This window comes from Epinephelus lanceolatus, chromosome 16, assembly GCF_041903045.1.
Source record: "Epinephelus lanceolatus isolate andai-2023 chromosome 16, ASM4190304v1, whole genome shotgun sequence".
In the NCBI taxonomy this organism is placed as follows: Eukaryota; Metazoa; Chordata; class Actinopteri; order Perciformes; family Serranidae; genus Epinephelus; species Epinephelus lanceolatus.
Window position 1 is genome coordinate 12,286,036 of NC_135749.1, and position 20,769 is coordinate 12,306,804.

Genomic DNA, 20,769 nt, shown 5'->3' on the forward strand with positions numbered 1-20,769 from the left:
TTGTTGCTGCAATATTTAACCTTATCCCATATTTTACTCATATCATGCAGCCCTGTTCCAGGTTCACCAATCCTTGCATTATAGAGGAAGATGCAGGTGAGAACCCAGTGTAGAGCAGTTGTGAATCCATCATTACTGTGTATCAGTTAGTGAGGGTTGCCTGTCTCACCCGTGCCCCAGGTATCTCACAGCAGGCCTCCTGCATGGCGAGGAACGGGTCACAGTACAGCATCACCTGCTGAATGTCCATCTATGAAAGAGAGGGAGAGAAAGAGGAGGATGTATTTAACAAGCATGTCTCAATACGTCCTCTACTTTGTTTATCTAATAATGTAAATAAAGTTTAAATGAGGTGGTAAACAAGGCGGAGAGCCAATTAATTTCTCATTTACATAAAGTATTAGGACAGCACTTTGTCAGAGGGTTTGCATGCGTGTCTTTGTGTGTGCGTACAGGTATGAACACTTCCTCCCTTCGCTGACAAAACACCCCGCCTGCTCCCCAACTAGGCCGGTTAATTGATTGCAAACTAAGTGCCTGGATTACTGGATCTGTTCAGCTTTAATAGTCTCGGCTCACTACAGGCCCACTCTCCCAGGTTGGCCGCTCGCTTTTTTTAAATCAGGATTGAATGAGATTGCTTTAAAGGAAACAGCACATCAGTGGGCAAAGCCTGTGGTCTAAAACACACACACATATGTTAATATACACATACAAATGCCTCAATGGGAGGCTGGTTCATGAGAAATATTTCACTGTGTCCTTTTTGCTTGAAACAGGGGGGTCTGTGAAAAGCCTGGTTTGTTATAAAAATTGTATATGCCAAGGGTACGCTGAACTACATTACACAACCAAGCACTACCATGTTATTCTCCATGGTTCAGGTCCCAATAAGGGAATTTGGTTCATTCAAAACACTTCCAAAACAGACAAGAACTGTTTGTTCTTCATACAGAGAGGGACTAAAGGTCACCACACTTTCAAACAGTAAGTTTAGTTGACATTTACATTGCAGAGCTTAAACTTGATCAAAAGTGATTCAATAGCCAAGATGGGGCAGCCACACACTGCATATTTAATCAAAAGCTCACACAAACACTCCTCTGATTTCCGTATTTGCTTTCTCCATACAGTCTTACCTGCACAGGCCCCGCGTCTGAAGCCTTGATGCCCAACAGAGTGTGTCCATCAGTGAGCACATCTCCACGGGGCTCCAGGGGTTTGGTCTCAATGGAGTTGCAATCCATGTAGAGGGAGGCAGCTCCTTGTTGCACACTGAGGGCCACCTTGTGCCAGCTCAAGTCCATCAAGGCCTCAACCCCCTCCCCGCTGAAAACGCAGCTCACCAGGTCAGCTGTGGGGTCTACCCCTCTGGCACGCAGGGACAGGGTGCCCTCAGGGCCGCTGAGGTCTAAAGAGAGCTGCGTTTGGAGACAAGAGCTAATTAAACACCAAACAATGTGTTCAGTGTGTCAATGCATGTGAAAAATGAACTGTATCTCTCGTTGTCTGACTGCAAAGAGTGATATGTACATGCTGTTACTGCCTAACAAAGCTGTAGAACACAGTAGCTGAGATGAGGTATAGGGGAAGACATATTAATTACACACACAAGTGGTACAGCCAATCAATCACTCCTAATGAGGCAACTTGGCCTTCATCCATCATACACATTGAGTATTTAAATCTGGCCTCAGACTCTTAGTGATTATGGGGACTTTGAGGGACTCCAGTGCTTCATCATGGAACACACATGAATAACAATGAAGGTGAATGAAAGAGGAAAGCGGAAGATGATGGAGGGAAGAGCGACAGAGAGACAGGGAGCGAATGTGAAGGAGGGGAATCCGATGGAGAATAAAGGGAGGACAAAAGGCGCGTGGAATGAAAGGGGGGCGAGAATTGAAAAGGTGTCAAGGGAGTGAAGAAATCGAAGGGTGAAAGTGGATGACTATGCAAAAGAAAGATGAGAGACAGGGGGAACGAATAGACAAAAGGCGTGATGAATAAAAGGTAAAAGATCGAGGAAGAGAGGGAGGGAATAGTGATGGGAGAAAAGAGAGGCAGCGGAGAAAAAGATGCAGGGATTTTTGAAACCAGTAATGAGGAAACAGAGCGAGCTGCACCTGTGGGTATCCCTCCTGATCAGATATCTGGAAGAGGTAGACGGTGTCTCTCAGGGCCGCCTTCTTTAACGCCAGAGTGAAGATCAGGGTAAACTCCTCTGGTAGGCCATTAGGAAACACCTGACTGGAACACAGAAGTTCAGAAAAGTCAGGGACACGACACTCCTCCAGGCATTATGTGTAAGTACAGGAGAGGTTTTTAAGGGGAACTCCTGATGATGTCATCAGGGTTATCTTGGCTTTGCAGTGGAGACTGCAAACATCAAGCCTGTTTTACAAACTGGAAGTGTAGAGTGTTACCACTGTAGGCATTTGCTAACAAAAAGATGTAAATGACACTGGTGACCCTCTCAGTCTGCTCTTCATGCTCTTTCATACAGGTGTATTTTTCCTCTTACCTGTAGTGCTACTTATCGATCTAGATTGTTCTGGTGTGAGTTGCCAGGTGTTGGAGATATCGGCTGTAGAGATGTCTACCTTCTCTCGAATATAATGGAACTAGATAGCACTTGGATTGCCCAACAGCAATGTCTCTTTTCACGAATCATGACTCGGTTACTCAAGATAATCCCCAGACCTCGTTGTGAGCAGTTTCTTGCAGGAACTATTTTCTTTCTACCAAACTACACCCACCAACTGTATCACTGTGTAGAAGGAAGCGTGCATCTACTCATGGACAAATAGCTAGTGCTCTTGATAGTGCAAAATGTAAACATCAATAGCATCCTCCTTGGTTGAGCTGTGATCTTAGCTAGCTCAGTGGTGCCAGGTGAACTCCCAGTAGATGCACTATACCTTCTGCGTGGCGATACAGTTGAAAGAAAAATAATTGAAAGAAAATAATTCCTACATGAACAACAACTTAACAGCAGTGTCTCTTTTCAGAAACCATGACCCAGTTGCTCAAGATGACCCACAGAACTTGTTCTGAGCTACAACTGCCAACTGTATGGCCACGCAGAAGGAAGCGGTCATCTACTGCTAGTTCACCTGGCACTGCTGAGCTAGCTACGATCACAGCTCAACCGAGGAGGACGCTATTAATGTTTACATTTTGCACTATCACGAGCACAAGCTTCTGAGTCCATGAGTAGATGCACACTTCCTTCTGCATGGAGATACAGTTGGTGGGTGTAGTTTGGTAGAAAGAAAGTAGTTGCTACATGAATCTGCTCACAACAACTTCTGTGGGTTATCTTGAGCAACTGGGTCATGGTTTCCGGAGAGAGACATTACTCTTAAGTTGTTCCAATGTATTTTTTTGGCACAGGAAACACTGCGGTCAGTGGATTAGTCAAGAGACACATTGTTGTTTTGCTCACACCAAAGCAGCACCGTAGCATTTTCCAAACTCTCTTGGTTTTTGTCAGCACTGTTTTTCCTCGCTGCCCGCAGCCTTTCAAACAAAATTAGTCACAAACAAAGTTTGTCTCCTGTTTGTAATAAATAGCCACATACCAGGAAGAAAGAACAGAAAAGATTCAGTGTCCTCCATTGTGTCCACTATGTGGCTTTTACCATCCTGTAACAACTCTGCCTTAGATTTAAGAGCACTGCCTGTGGTGGAGAGGCAAAACATATCCAGGATACAGGTGCATGTCCGTACAGGTTACGCAACGGTACTATACCAAAAGTGTTAGGGTGAATTGTCCCTTTTCATAAAGGCATAGATGAACAATGCTGGGCATGTTAATTTAAAATGTGTTCAATGTGTCTGTGCTGTATGTGTGTGTACATCTGCAGGTGAGGGTATACATGTAGAAGCATGAATATATAGTGCATATATGTCAGTGTCCAGGTATATTTGCTTTATTTTTGTACTTTTGACATTGGAGATATGTGCAAGCTGTGGAAACTAAAATTCACCCTGGAACATTAAGACTATATATCTAACTTGACATAAATGCAGTGGGTAGCCAGGGAGCTGACAAGTTAAGACAACTTTTGGCTTCACATAACTTTCCTTGATGTCCTCGAGAGCACAGTGACAAAGTAAATATTATGTGCGGTTCCTGTGCGAGCATCTTTATATTCTTCGCATTGTTTTCTCTCCCTATTTTTTTCTCCCCCTCGTTCTGTGACTGCAGCCGGCAGTAATGCAAAGCTGTGTGTAACCCCCTAGCATTAATTTTCCCAGAAGATACAGTCCAGCAAGCCTCATCCCTCAGTTTTGGTCAAGGGCATCTGAGCACACAAGTACACACACATTGGAATATTCACTGCATGGATGTGTGTAGTTGTATTGAGAGATGAAGGGTTCACAAACAAGCCCAGTGAAATGCATGCTCACTGAGATGGTGAACACTTTGAAATATTCTCTCTTACTCTGTTTCTCTCTCTTTCTCTCTCTGCTCACACACACACACACACACACACGCACACACACACACACACACACACACAGAATTGTTGATGCTGGCAGCTGGTTTCCCGCTCTTAGAAGTGGGGTGACAGTGATTTATGACTAAGGGATGATCCAAGGGAAAACAGCCAACTACAGGACGTCAAAACAAAAAGAGGATGAGTAGGAGAAGAGGTGAGGAAGAAAAGCACTCACCCAGAGACCTGGGGAGAGAGAGACAGAGGGAAGTGGAGAGGGGGAGAAAGCTCCGGCGAGGGACAAGGAAATTCTGGGTATAATATGAAAATGCATTCGATTTTAATACCAACTAATCCACGGAGCAGTATTTAGGCAGACAATATGAAGATGGAAGTAAAGTGTGTGCAAGAAAGACAGACAGACAGACGGATGGAGAAAGAAAGAGAGAGACCGATGTTGAGAATAAAGTTGTTTTGCTGTCCATTAGTGACATGAGCTGCAGGGCACAAAACCACTCACAAACTATTGACTTTTAAGTTGAAAGTACCTCACCTTGGCCTATTACATTCAGTGTCCTGTAAAAAAAAAAAAACTACAGAAACACACACACACACACACACACACACATACACACACACATATACACAAGCATGCAGTGGGGAGATAAATCACTCAGTATGGGCCAGACAGATTCAGATCTAGCCTTTCCCAACTCTGAGAGAAAGTTACTTCTGCTTCTCTTGTTTTTTTTTTTAAAGAGAGGCAGAAGAAAGTCAGTGCAAGCCAGAGAGGCACAGGGGATGAGGAGGAGAGGAAATCTAATGTTGAAAAAGCAGATCTCTGGTTTAAGATGGGATATCACCTGGAGAGGTGTATAGGCACCCTTGTACTGGTTTCTAACTGAGCTGGAATCAACAGCTTTCAGTGGAGAGGCTTCCTATCCCTGAATGTATTATACATACCTCACTGAAAGGAATTTTAAACAGCTAGGAGCTGACACGTAAAAGAGAGCATATATTTCAAGCGATAGTGGCCAAATGTTGTTTGCACGTTGCAGTTTTCCCCCCTATGGTCCCCTATCTGTCCTTTTTTTGTATTTTAAGCAATATGTATAAAACTTTAAGAAGAAAATGTACCGAATGTTCAGACAACAGCAGATACATTGACAAGTACTGTAGAACATATATTTTGCATATGGTAATTTGTGTACTGCTATAGTTCGTATCATCATTGTCAGCACTGGCCTAAGCCTGTTTGGGGTGATAATTGGTCTACAGGATAATGGACAACACTTGTCCACGTCCTCTCACTGTACAAAAAAGAAGCCAATATATTCAGAAGTAAGCCGCTGCCATCTTGCAGTGGTGACATCGTTTGTACCCAGAGTCTGCACAGTCCACCCAATCACGAGCAGCGCCATTGATCAAGAGAACCAGGTCTCACTCCGAGGTCGTTGAAATCCTTCACTTGGGCAATGACTTGCGGCATCAACTAGATAAAAGGCGTCCATTAATGTCGGCATGATACGCGGCCGGTTGACGTTATAGTTTAACAGCGCCCGGCGGCATCAGGGGGAAACACGGTGGGACAAGGATAAAAGTTAAGGCGGTGAAAGTCCAACTGGGGCAGGTGCAACAAAAACCAAATTTCACCTGAGAGAGCAGTGTTTGTATTCATAAGATAGTTAAAACATTTCACAGCAATCCATCCTTTGGTTGTAGAGATGCTTTGCTTTGGACTAAAGTGAACAACAAATCAACACACTAGAGTCATTGCATTCCCTAGGGCCAAAAGAAGGGTTAAAAATGTGTGACTATGCTCTCACCTTTACAGATGCAGTTAAACTCCTACACTATGGTCAAAGCAGCTCAAAGGCTGCAGCAGCCCCCAAGTTCAACTTAGAAAAGAGATGGAAAAAAATGGCATGTGCAATCAGAAAACATCTCCTGGGCTTATAAAGGTTGATATAGATTATATAAAATCACAGCCTAAAAACAGCAGCCACTTTGGACGGCTAATGCATTAAGTCTGGACAGGCTTGCTATACCACAAATTCAACATTAGTCAGAGTAGCAATCATCCCCCTTCTGCAGATATAAGCTGAAATATTTTCGTAAAAGAGTACATGACCCTCTCCTTATTGACTCATATCCCAATCTGCCTTCTGCGTTCGCTCTCTAAAAATAAAATCACTATTCCTCCTCACCTATACTATTCTTTTATTTCCCTCCTACACGGTTGTACTTTTATGATCCTTCCACGGTCACACATACATTTGAAGAGCACCACTGCCTTCACCTGTGCACCGCTTATCTTTGGCTTATTATAACTTTGTATAAATGAATTCTACAGTAGTGCTTATTTAATCCCTGCATTGATAACAGCAGGAATCAAACTGTATCTCTCCTGCTATGTGATAGTAAGTCTTAAATTCATCAAATGCATTTTGATTCTCTCATAAATATCTTGGCCTTGTGCCATACTATCATAGAATTGCTTCCAATCTCTCCTACTCGCTGCGGCTACATAAAAGAAAACAGGCCCAAAGCAATTAAATCATATTTTGCTGAAATTAAAATGCATGTGACCAGCTGTGACTGGTGCCCATTTCACTGTCAGCAGACAACCGAGAGAGGCGAGAGACAAGTAGCTTCATCTGGCTGTCACTCATCTGTGTTAGCTTGGATTAGCTGAATGGATTAGCCTCTGATACAAAGCAAAACGCTGCTTTCCAATTACTATACACATGTCTCGCACTTCAGTCAACCTCACCGGCGATGTATTAAAAAGCTGCTTGAGTGACAGGGAGTCTGTGGTAGTTGGGAGCCATGTATTATGCATCTTCAGAAATATATACAGTGTATACTGTGGGACTGGGGAAAAATGGGGAAATCTAATGAAAGATGCTGCAACTGCACACATACTGATGTCATCCCTACTTGTTATATTTTGACGCTTGTGCAGAAGCCCGTGGCATCACTCTAATGATGGCAGGGGGGCGGCCGGTTGCGTTGCGTCTTGAGGGGGGTCACGTTGAGGTCAGGGTGTTTGTGGTTAGGTTTAGGCAGCAACACTACTTGGTTAGGAAAAGATCATGGGAAAACTCACAACATAGATGGAGTCAATTGTTGGGTTTAGGCTAATCTCTGCTGTATAAACAGATATATATGTGTGTAGAATCTGAGGCAATGGTACAAGATTTTGGTATCACAAGCATTCTGGTTTGCGTTTATAGTCCAAGTAGTATAGACCAATCATTTTTGAGGGGCTTTTGTTGCCTACAGGTAAACAGTCCATGTGGAGAGCAAAAAAGTGCAATGCATAAACTGAAATGCAATGTCTGAACCAATCGTACAGTACAGGCCAAAAGTTTGGACACACCTTCTCATTCAATGCGTTTTCTTCATTTTCATGACTATTTACATTGTAGATTCTCACTGAAGGCATCAAAACTATGAATGAACACATGTGGAGTTATGTACTTAACAAAAAAAGGTGAAATAACTGAAAACATGTTTTATATTCTAGTTTCTTCAAAATAGCCACCCTTTGCTCTGATTACTGCTTTGCACACTCTTGGCATTCTCTCCATGAGCTTCAAGAGGTAGTCACCTGAAATGGTTTTCCAACAGTCTTGAAGGAGTTCCCAGAGGTGTTTAGCACTTGTTGGCCCCTTTGCCTTCACTCTGCGGTCCAGCTCACCCCAAACCATCTCGATTGGGTTCAGGTCCGGTGACTGTGGAGGCCAGGTCATCTGCCGCAGCACTCCATCACTCTCCTTCTTGGTCAAATAGCCCTTACACAGCCTGGAGGTGTGTTTGGGGTCATTGTCCTGTTGAAAAATAAATGATCGTCCAACTAAACGCAAACCGGATGGGATGGCATGTCGCTGCAGGATGCTGTGGTAGCCATGCTGGTTCAGTGTGCCTTCAATTTTGAATAAATCCCCAACAGTGTCACGAGCAAAACACACCCACACCATCACACCTCCTCCTCCATGCTTCACAGTGGGAACCAGGCATGTGGAATCCATCCGTTCACCTTTTCTGCGTCTCACAAAGACATTTGGACTCATCAGACCAAAGCACAGATTTCCACTGGTCTAATGTCCATTCCTTGTGTTTCTTGGCCCAAACAAATCTCTTCTGCTTGTTGCCTCTCCTTAGCAGTGGTTTCCTAGCAGCTATTTGACCATGAAGGCCTGATTCGCGCAGTCTCCTCTTAACAGTTGTTCTAGAGATGGGTCTGCTGCTAGAACTCTGTGTGGCATTCATCTGGTCTCTGATCTGAGCTACTGTTAACTTGCGATTTCTGAGGCTGGTGACTCGGATGAACTTATCCTCAGAAGCAGAGGTGACTCTTGGTCTTCCTTTCCTGGGTCGGTCCTCATGTATGCCAGTTTTGTTGTAGCGCTTGATGGTTTTTGCGACTCCACTTGGGGACACATTTAAAGTTTTTGCAATTTTCCGGACTGACTGACCTTCATTTCTTAAAGTAATGATGGCCACTCGTTTTTCTTTAGTTAGCTGATTGGTTCTTGCCACAATATGAATTTTAACAGTTGTCCAATAGGGCTGTCGGCTGTGTATTAACCTGACTTCTGCACAACACAACTGATGGTCCCAACCCCATTGATAGAGCAAGAAATTCCACTAATTAACCCTGATAAGGCACACCTGTGAAGTGGAAACCATTTCAGGTGACTACCTCTTGAAGCTCATGGAGAGAATGCCAAGAGTGTGCAAAGCAGTAATCAGAGCAAAGGGTGGCTATTTTGAAGAAACTAGAATATAAAACATGTTTTCAGTTATTTCACCTTTTTTTGTTAAGTACATAACTCCACATATGTTCATTCATAGTTTTGATGCCTTCAGTGAGAATCTACAATGTAAAGAGTCATGAAAATAAAGAAAACGCATTGAATGAGAAGGTGTGTCCAAACTTTTGGCCTGTACTGTATATCGTCTGGCGATGATTTAGCTTTTCATAAGCTTTGTCCTAGTTTATCTCCATTGATATGCAGATATCTGTTTACAGAGATCAGTGAAAATGTTGTCTGGACCTGTCTCAAGTTGCAAATCGAGCTGTAAACAATGGCCGTTGCTCCCAGAGGTTGTCAGACAATAGCCAGTGGGGTTCTGAGATAGGGTTTAGGCAACAAAACCACTTGGTTAGGATGAAGAAAACATTGTGATAAACATTAGTCCAGAACGCTCTCACTCCCAACTCATCAAATACTGCCACTTAGACAGGGATCTCTGTGTCAGATACTGACGCACAGAAGCACCTTTCGCGGCAGTATGATATGAGCGGGCAACGTCAGTAAGAACCTAATTCAACAAATACTGCTGCTTTATCAGCGGATGTCAGCATGAGACACCGATGCACAGACACACTCTTAGCGGTGGTATAATACGCACCAAACAGCAACTATTTCTGACACTGCCGGCAACTACCGTAGTATAAAGAGCAAGTGAGTCCATATCGGGTGGGGGAAGGGGAGGTGGATTGGTCAAACAAACACAGGACTTTCATCCAGGAACCCCCTGTTTATTTCCAGTGTAAAATCAAAAGTTAATGGAGGCATTTTAATAACAGCGAAGTGTGCTAGTATGTGTAGCATGCTATGGTAGGGATGTATGTAACATGCCGTGACATTAGGGCGGTAAGAACTGTTCTTATTTCAGTCCAAACAATGATGTTTTTCTAAACCTAACCATGTCCTTTTATTGCCTAAACCTAATGAAGTACACACAGAAACAAATTGTTTTACCTACGTATATTGTAAGTTTATTATGAAAAAGACTGCATGCATGTAATGAGCATAAACTGCACATTTTCCTGTGAAAACGGACATGTATTTTGAGAAGACACAATGCGTGTGCCAAGCGCCAATTGAGTCTATGCCCGTGACCATCCAAAATTGACTCAGGAGGCTACCCCTCCTGCCTAGCAGAGTTATTTGACAAATTGGGATGAGAAAGGGTTGGTTAGTCATGTCAGACAACTCACATGACTAGTGACTGAAGTAAAAAGAATACTGATATCAAGTCTCACACAGGACACAAATACTGGTCTCCTGGGTCAAAGTCCTGTGCTTGTTTGATCCCTCCCACCTGCCCTAAGCCAACTTTGTCACTCTTTATGCTATGTCCGTAGCTTTTAACATCTAACACTGATGTGGATGAGTTTAAAACATAGTGGGCTGAAAATCCAGTACATCTTAAACAGATGCTAAAGGGTGCATTGTAAGTCCGTATCTGACCCTGAGGGCTACTACCTTAGTGGCATTTTATGACTCCCTGGGAGTGAGACCAGACTCACCACACATCTGCAGTGCATACATGCATACATACTGAGCATACACACACTCATACTGCTACTGAGAGGAAAAGCCATGGAACAAGCTCGAGGGTTTGTTCTGATGTATTCACTTATTGCCTTGATTTAAACCTTGAACCTTCGTGTTCCCTCACTTCACCTCTCCATCGCCCATCTGTTCTCCGCCTCCACTCTTCTCTTCCAAATGCGCGAAACCCTCCTGCATACTACCATTTAAGCAGGCAAAAGTTTTAAAAAAAATAAAAACAAATTAATAAAAAAAAAAACATTATGACTAACTGATGCAGACAGACAGTCCTCTCTGATTTTAATCTGCTTTTCTGTGAGGCAAGGGGGCAAAAGAGAAAAGGCAAACACAAGAAAAGCTCTCATTCTGTTAAGTCATTTTAAGAAACATGTATAGAAGACAGTGAGTTGTATGTATAGAGTGAAGGACAATGACAGACAGCCGACAGGCAAGGCTGATGTGATTAACATTGATTGTTCTCTGTCTCAGTTAGAAAGAAGTCACCCAGGTAGCACTCTTCACCGGCAAAACTGACAGGCTTCAGAGCTCTCGTTGGCATCAACATTTCAATAAATCCTGCACCATAACAAAATCCCAAACCAGCAGCAGAGAAGAGACAGAGTACGGTGTTTCCAGCCTCCCGCTGTATGGTTAGAGGCAAAACAAAAACATCTTGGATTTTCCTCTTTGGCTCCAAAGATGCTGATTTCCTGAGAAGTGACAGTTTTTTAGTGTTTCTCCCCCTCTTTTCCTAAGGACAAGTACACCCTAAGCCTGTGACAAATAATATATGTGACACTTTTAGAACAAAATGTCTCTACCAAAAACGAGTGTTTTGTAGACAGATTTATCGGGCCTTCAAGCAAGTGGAGCTCACAGTGCTGGACAGAGTGATAAAATACTCTGGGCTGACCCAATTGGCAAGTTGTGAAAAAAAATGCTTTATCGGTGGGTAGAAAGGAGCTCAGCCATCTGAAAACCAGCTATAATTCGCAAGAACTGAGAAAACAAAAAAAAAAAAAAAACAGGTCTGAAAAACAGCCAGCACATAACCCTAATAAGCACTTGTCACGCAATTCCAAACACAATCTACACCCAACTACTGTGTAATAACAACATGAAAACCCAGGAAAACATAATTACACCATGTCAAGCTACAAAATCATGTTGTGCAAGGACGCCGTGCTCTGTTGGAGTTTATGGCTGCAGGTCTCATCACCCAGAAACAAGTCAGGAACAAGCTCAGGCTCTAAAATGCAGCCATTAAATTCATATCCTTGTAACTTTTTTTTCTTCATTTATTTTTTTACTGGCAACTGCATCACGCCTGTTAATTAAGGGATCACTCTTATAGTTTGTGCTTGAGCAAATAAATCAGACATTTCATGTGAAAATTAGTTACAATAAGTGTATGCGGTCACAACCGGAAAACCACAAGGCTGTAAGACTTCAGTTTTACAAGCCAGTGTCAGTGGTGAGGGAAATGAAGTGGTATTTCTGGAAATGCAATCAGAGATTGACCCGTGGTGCACGGTTTGCCAAGCGTCTGCTTTTTACACAACAGCCATTGGACAGCGCTGACATGCCGAGTGAGGGTTCAGAGGCTGCTTAGCCGTAGGGTGTTCAGTCTCTCTGCCTTTCTCTTTGTTCAGACATGGCATGAAAAGAGAGAGCCTGTCAACATAGGCCTACAGAAAGAATGAAAATCCGGCAGAAAATGCACTTTATTTCACATCCTGTAATACATTCTCTATCACCTAAAGCTGTACACAATGTGCTTGTGCGAGATGTGTTTGTCTGTAGGTTGCTGGAGAAAGAGCAAGTGGCAGCAGAGAGGCATGGACTGTAAACTTACTCAGTTGGGCGTAGGAGTGCAGTCTTGCCCAGGCGGAGGATGACGGGCCCTCGTGGGTTGCGGATCTTCTTGACATCTTTACTTTTGAGCAGGGAAAATCGCCTCACCAGATTAAAACCTGACAACAAATGGCACTCATGAGCACCCACATACTATATACAACACACTGAAAGATATGTGACTGCGTATTTTGAGCTTGTCTTTTCACCTGTGATATTGTGCCTGGATGCCTGAGGAAACTTCCACTCATCCACTTGTAAGGACGGGCACTGTTCTTCTGCGGAGATATACGACACAGAGGGGGTTAGGCAAGGAAAGAAAGTCACAAAGTGCGTGTGTGGATGGCAGAAACCCCAAGATGTACGATAATTCAAGTGTTCATGAAATGTCAAGAGCCCATCAGTCCTTGGAGAGGTTATTTCAAATGTAACCTTTCACGCTTACTGCTGGGTGAAATTGTTCGATGTGAGAGAGACCAAGCTACTGCAAACATACATACATTTGAGAGTAACAGAAATATTGATCTGGAAGAAAGAGAAGCACAGGGGAGTTAGTGGGGGTGAAAGAGACTCAGAAAAGGTGTGTAAAACACAGAAAGGGAGATGAAATAGGGGCAAAGCCGTGCAGAGAGGAACACAGCCCAGTCTGACAGGTTGTCTCGCACCAAGCTTGTCTGTCGCAGTAGCTTCCGTTTGATGGATATGTTCTCACCCTGTCAGGGAAGGTTACAGAGAAAAGTGTTGCCTGTCAGAGCGGCCTGCCTCGCTACAGAGGGCAGATGTGTGATGTGTAGAAAAACTGGGCTTGTACAGGTAGACGTGGACCCTGTGAATCACAGTGATCCACACTTAATTGATCTCTTTGGGGCCAAGGATTAAGGCCCCGAGCAAGATGCTCTACAGGGTACAGTTTTTCCAGAAGTGTGTGTTTTTTTTAGCTATGACCGCAGAGAATTTAGAAACAGGTGGTGCCCTGCATTAACCAAAAATAAAACCTAATGATTTGTGTTGCTCTCAGTAATATTCTAAATTACCGTGCCTTATGCCAGAGCTGAAGGTTAGATATTTTAATTAAGCCTCATTCAGTGCTGCCTCATGCACACGTCTCAAATTCTTGCGGACCAAATGAGAGCAATTCTCTGGATCTGAAGAGTGTGAAGGGTGGTGTCTTTTTTTATCAACTTTCCAACATAAAAACACGTAAGTGTGCTTTTCACACCTAAACTGTTGGATTTTAGTTGTGCGTTAGTACAGGTCATGTGGGCTGCTGTGAAAACTGTCAACCCAACCCTTGTGCGGACCAAACAACCAAACCGAGACCGCTCGAAAAGGTGGGTCTCAGTTCGCTGCTAAACAGACTCTGGTGTGGTTTGTTTGTGGTGTGAAAGAAAACAAACCAACCACAGGATCATACGACAGCAGATATGTGATTTTAGTATTCAACAGCTAAACCAATAATAAATCCATCTGCTGATCCTAAACCTGTCCACGATCTCATAATTGATCCTGATAAAGGCCATGTATATCCCATAACCCATTAATGCTAATGCATACATGTAACCATGGTAACACATATGCATGTCTGTGTGGGTATTTTCCCTGGTTAAAAAGCTGTTAAAACTGCCATTACTGTATCCAACTCTGTGTCTGTTCTTTAAGTCCATTAAAAAGTGTGTGACAGTGATCCCACAGTATTAAGCCGGGAATCATTACTGTACAAGACGCCTCTTTTCATCCTGTCTCTGTTAGTCATTACTCATGACATGCGATTGATCTACAGTCTAATAATAGCCTGCTTATAATGCTTATGATCAGTTATTTCTCTATGAGCTGTTTGTGACACCAAAGAACATAAATATAAACACTTTAGAAGCATTAAAGTGCTGCTGAATAAAGGTCTGTCACTGGAATTTGATTTCCCCACGTGGACCCTGATGATGCAGTACGACAAACTGTCCAATCAAAGAGTTACCTGTCAGTCGGTAGAGCTTCATGTTTACTCCTCGTGGTTCGTTTGCAAAAAATCAGAGTGAACAGGAACCAAACCAGAGCTAAAATCCAGCAATGTATCATTTTTGCCCTCTGGTTCGGACCAAATGATCTGAACTACAGTTGTGAAAGCACCCTAAGTTAAAGTGTAAGAACTAAGATAAACTGCAAAAAATGCACATGTAATGGCAGTGAGTAGTAGACTGACTTAATGTGGAGAAATTGAGTCATATTGCCGAAACTGCACCGACTTTTCTTGTTGCAGGCTGTTCATCATCTCTTTTTTTTTAATGAATGAACATTTTCAGAATGCACTTGAAGGCTAATTTTACACTAAAAGAAAGGGACACATTCAGAGGTGTTATTTAGAGGTTCTCATGCAATGGTTCAACAAGTCCAGCTCTCATGAGATCAGACTGGGCTGTGTGTGACTCATGAACTAATGAGTTTGACCCCCAGCATTAGATAGTAGGCAAGCTGCAGCTTTAGCCTCAGTCTTTTAGCAGCAGGCTACATAATGTATGTAGCTCCCATGTCCATAATTAGGACCCTGCCAGTTTTTAAACAAAACAGCTGGAATGACTGGCCTAGAGATAGTGTTTTTGTCCAAATGAGTTTCAGGGTTGGCCTTCACTTATGCTAGCCCATTTCAGCCCATGGATGAATTGGATACAGCATTGGAGGTTGGGTCACATTCATTCCTATGAAAGCTGCTCAAGCTCACATCCCAGCAAACATTTGTTGTCCATGTGGGTAGTAAATGGGTTGAAGAATGTGGGCTATATTGGACTGTCCACAGGTTCCATATTGCCCCCATGCCAATTGCCAACATGGGTAGGTTTACCCAAGTGGGCCCCAAATAAGATGCCCATTTTGGGCCCATACCCACTTGGTATCCAGGTGGCCATAGCATGACCCATGTGGGGCCCACCTGGGTAAATCATCCATGTGGGCAATTGGCAATATGGAACCCATGGACAGTCCCATGTCGGACCCATTTTTCAGCCCATTTACAACCAACATGTACCCTGGAAATCCAGAGTTCTTGCTAGAGCACAATTTGAATTTGCTCAGTGAGTCACTCTGGCAATCAGTAATGATGCTCATTACCCATGCCCTTGGTGCTGCACCAATCACATCGGTGTATCTGATATAGGCGGGCCAGAGGCAAGTTAAACAGATGACAGACAGCACTGCGACGATGAAGTCCGGAATTAGTCAGGAAACACTGCAAGAAAGCTACAGATGAACACCAGTTGTTCGAAACGGCTTTGGCCGCTACAATGAACGAGTTAGACTTGGCTTTTTCTCTAAAAGAGGAACAGAAGACGGCGCTCGAATCGTTCCTTTGCAAGAAGGTTTTTTGCTGACCGGATACGGCAAGAGTCTAATCTACCAGTTAGCTCCGCTGGTAGCTAAGCGTATACGTCACCCCGTGTATTGTTCTGATTGGTCGTAGTGTTATCCAATTGCGTGCAGTGATATTTTCAAATGCATGCTTGGTGCCGCCCCTCGAGTTGGGCCATTTGCATTACTCATAGCCAGACCCTAAATCTTTCTAGATTTGGGTCTGGATTTCCAGGCTAACCCACGTGGGCCTCACATACAATTTTTGCCTGGGACAGAGCAAAGAAGTTCAACTTCCCAGGTAATTAGCTGGATCTTCTGCATCGCTGGGCCCATAGAGCAAGTGCACAACAGACTGTCATGAGCTGAGTGGCTTAAGTGTGCTGGCCAAGCAGCTAACTTGCCGTTTAGCGCTCTGTTGGCTTGAATAGGGATAAAATTATTGAATAATGCTCCAGGCTGAATGTTATCAGACCCAATGGATCAATTCCCAGTATTGAAACAAGTCATTTTGTGGGGGTTGTTGATTTATAGGCATCTCTGTCACAGTGTAAGTCTTACAGAGGAAGTCTTTTTGGGCCCAATGGCATCATGTGACAAACCCAGAAGTTGTAATTCCACTGTTTGGCAACTACAAAAATTGGCTTCAGAGCCCAGCACACTTCCGGGAGTCTGTTTTCGGCTGATAAAATCTATGATTGTCAGCTAGAAATCAGAATGATACTTCCGTCTTCCTCTGTGTAAAGAGCTGTTTCAAAAATGACTGCAAATTTTGAGTGGTATATACGTCACTGTTGCGAGAATAGAAAGGCATAGCAGCAGTATCTGGGGCTGATGGGGCTTAACTAACAGTCAATTGTGTATGCAGAAGCATAAACTAAAGATCAGGTGCTAATCCAGGTGTAGGATTTGCTTAAAGGTTGCTATCTATTGGTGCTATGATTGAGAAGACAAAAGAAAAAGCTTTCTTTCTTAGACACTGGGTATAATAATGCACTTCAAACAAATGTTATGTTTTTGTGTCTCCTAGCTTTATGGATTGAGTTGTTGAGAACGTCTTTTTGATGAAACAGCGGGTGAGCTGCATGGAGAGTCGCCTTGCAGCATGCAAGAGCAACACACTGTCTGTGTTTCCAACCACAATTTAACAGACTGGAAGTCTCATCAAAACAAGGGGAAAGAGCCTAATATAATTACTTAAATAATAACATCCAACTGACTTTAATTAAGAGTTAGGAATTTAATTTCACGGAGGCCGGCTCACGAAAGAATTAAATCACATTCTGCGCTTCATCACCTTTTATCAAGTTCATCAAGTGACACCCTGCAGCTTGTGCTCATCTTGGTTTCAGAACACAAATGGCTGTTTGAAAGCACAGCCCGTTTCAGCCTGTATGCCTGCACAGTGTGTCATTTTTACATATCACTGTCTGCGAGTACAAATCAAGGTGTAGGAGATAGATGTCAGACCGTGATGTTGTTGTAAGCTGAGGGAAACTTAAGATGAAAAAGTCAAAGGAAATGTATGAATTGAATGTGACTTCTGAAAAAAGTAACAGATATAGTGGAAAGTACAGGAAGTATCAAGCAGTCCTCTGACGCTCACAATTTATTACATCGTTTTTTTCACCCTCTTCCTCTCCCACATACACAATCACAAACGCTGTATTTATAACTTGACTGGTCCACCCTGAAACCTCATCTGCTGACTCAGCACTCTCTGCAGCCCCACAAAGACTCTGCTGCCTTACAAAAAAGACACGCATATTCACACACATACACAGAGAGCTTATCTCCACATCTCCTATCTCAGGTTTTTTTTTAAGTCAAGATATGGTAAGATCTACCTTTCTTTTCTGTCTCTTCTTTTTTGTTTTTCTTCACAGCTCCATTTCCATCAGACAGAATCAAGATGAAGGCTTTGTCAGGAGTAATCCTGGCTAGAGGCAAGTGGGCAGAACAATGAAAAGTCAAGCAACACAAGAGAGGAGAATGTTGGAGAGTGGAGGAAGAATGAACACAGGAGAGTAGAGAGGAAGGAAGTGAAGATGTTTAGTTATGTTAGGTGGTTTTTACCCTGAAGACTGTCTTATCTACCAGTGGCCATTTTAGGACATCTAAGACTCATCTTATCAAGCTCATGCTCAACATTGTATGACTTTACTCAACTTTCATCAGCTTGTATTTAAGCTTGCTTAATCAGCTCAACATCTTTCAGCAACTTCGCTGTGCAGTAGATTGTAGGGTGGTGCTGTTAGGTGGTGATCTTTGGAAACAACAATGTTCAGAGTGATCGCCGGTAGCCAATGCCTCTGCCAATTAGTGTTGCACGGTATACTGGTACCAACGGTAGACCACGGTACTAAAACACCACGGTACATATGATACCATAATGTTGGAGTACCCTAGTACTTCAGTACCTCACGGTACCACTACTGTGGGATAAGTTCAAAGTCCAATCGTAAGAGGGTGAGTGTCCATTTGCAGTCCAATAATGGCACGCGCTGGCCACCTGGCACTCAAAATGCTGCTGCAGTGGTTTGTTTTCCAGTGGAATTTCAGGTAATAGCTGAGCTATTGAGTATCTTTAAACAGTGAACGTTATTATTTATTTCTTTTTACTTGTAGTGCGAGCATTTTACTCGCATTTGCAACTAAAAATAGTTTTGTGCAAGCAAAAGAAACCATTCAGGAGCACGCTGTGCGAGTACAGATTTCAGCCAGCAGCAGAAACGAAAGGCGAATCCTGCCGGTTGTGGGTTGAACGGGGGTCACAGACAAGAATACGGCGGAACGCTATGGCCACTACTATGGCCACTATGCCCGGCTCCAGGTTCAATAATTTCCTCTTTGTTGTCATGACTGCTCAGAAGTACCTGAACAGCCAAGCCATGTCAGAGGAAAGACGAGCCTTTCACATTTCTCGCATATTAGGGCTGGACGATTAATCGGATTTTATTTTCAATGACAATTATGGGTTCCCTTAATTTTCAAAACAAAACAATTAATATAAAACAATTTGTGTCACATGACGAGTCTATCAGTGTTGCCCCTTTTGTCTTTTATTTTGTAAATCAAGTGCAACTCTTCCCAGCCCTTGCGCCCTACCCTTCACCCCAAAGTCCAAACAGAGAGAAAACAGTGAGTTGAAAACAGCAAGTCACAACGCATCTTATACCCCCTTTACACCGTGCATTGACATGCATTTTTTTGTGATCGGATTGCTCTTGACCACATGAAAGTACAGGTGTTAATACACTCGACACGCATTGAGTACGGATTGTTATCCGATCTGCCAAACCACTTCTGAAGGTGGTCAGGGACGCATTGTGACCACACTGGACACAAGTGTAAATGCAAATGTGTCTCCAATCCACATGCAAAAATTCAGTGGGTGGAAAAACGTAAGCGAGATGCACCAGCTAGACAGAGGGACAACAACACTCACCGGGTAGCAACTGCCAAGAAAAAGAAAACATGGATGATAGCCAAGGATGGAGTCATGGTTGTCATTGTCACTGTTGAAAACTGCCTGCTACACCTTCAGCTACAGCTACAGGAAAGCTAAAGCTAGACTGATGAGTCAAAACAGTAAACTTGCAGGCCATGTAACCAGTTCCCTATGAAGTGCGCTAGGCTTTGAAGCCCTTTTCCGTAGTGGCCAAACAATGGCAATTTACCTTCCATGCCCTTCACATGATGCCATTGGCCTCCAAAAAACTTTTTCACGTAGACCTACGTTGTGAAACAGACATCTATAAATCAGTGGATACATTTTTTTGGGCGTCACAACCCCCGCAAAATGACTCCTTTCACTGTCAGGAATTGATCAATTTGGAAAGTCTAGAAGAGCTGCCCAGTTAAATTATTTTATCCCTATTCAAGTAAACAAAGCACTACACCGGAAATACCCAGCTTAGCCAGCGGAAGTCTCTCGTGTGCCTGCTCTTTGGGCCAAATGATGTGGAAGGTTGCTAATCATCCAGGTAATTTCATACTTGACAGTTGAACATTTTTGGCTTCATGTGCCACTGAGCAACTTTTATATCAATAAACGAGGTCCTGCCTCCAACGCTGTATTCAGTTCTCTTTATACATCCATGTCTGTAACCAAAACTATGAGCTGAAAGATGCTTAATGTTCTGCAGAGCTGAGAGGAAATGCAGTTGGATTTGTCACTATTAATGACCCTGTTCACTTTATACATTGCCAAACTTAATCTACTGTTAATACAAAAAAATATTGATTACTGCAGCTTTAACGTGGAAACAGTTTGCTCAGGAAATGAACTACTTTGTCATCTGCAAGTGTAGGGACAACATCAGAAACTAAAGAGCTCAGTACATAAATGAAAGCTTTTTGAATGCATGTGTGAAAGAGACACAAAGCTGACAGAGCATAACTGATGTTACAACACCCTAAGAGGCTGAGATTTTATTTGCATATGGGTAAATCACATTTGTAAACACTTTAAAACATTTGATACCACATTTAAAGCTGTGAATCAAGTTAAACGCTGCATTTACATTAGTGGGAGTGTAAGACTTCTGCCCACACTCATGGGATAAACAAGCTATGCCTAAATAACTCAGAGGATGGATGATATTTTAGTGGACTGTTGCATACCCAGGCACTTGACAGTTTGGCAGAGGACATACTGCGGAACTTGAACCCCATTTCCTCTCAAGCTGTGATCAAAGGAAAGTGTTTGCTTGTTGACAAGCTAATTAGCACATAGTACGAGTGCCACTCCAGGATCCTGCTAGCAGCTGCATGTAGCCTTA

At 43.1% G+C, this 20,769-nt stretch overlaps 1 protein-coding gene across 3 annotated transcripts in view; it reads right to left on the reverse strand.

The window, feature by feature from the left end:
- The window catches only part of col16a1 (collagen, type XVI, alpha 1), a 94,075-nt gene that overhangs the window by 58,956 nt on the left and 14,350 nt on the right, over positions 1 to 20,769 (reverse strand). For all 3 annotated transcript variants that reach the window (XM_033636914.2, XM_033636915.2, XM_033636913.2), the window contains exons 3-7: positions 12,859 to 12,927; positions 12,651 to 12,768; positions 2,127 to 2,250; positions 1,140 to 1,421; positions 170 to 250 (exon numbers count right to left, since the gene is read on the reverse strand). In XM_033636914.2, coding sequence (XP_033492805.1) covers positions 170 to 250; positions 1,140 to 1,421; positions 2,127 to 2,250; positions 12,651 to 12,768; positions 12,859 to 12,927 — 674 coding nt within the window. The remainder of the gene's footprint in view (positions 1 to 169; positions 251 to 1,139; positions 1,422 to 2,126; positions 2,251 to 12,650; positions 12,769 to 12,858; positions 12,928 to 20,769) is intronic.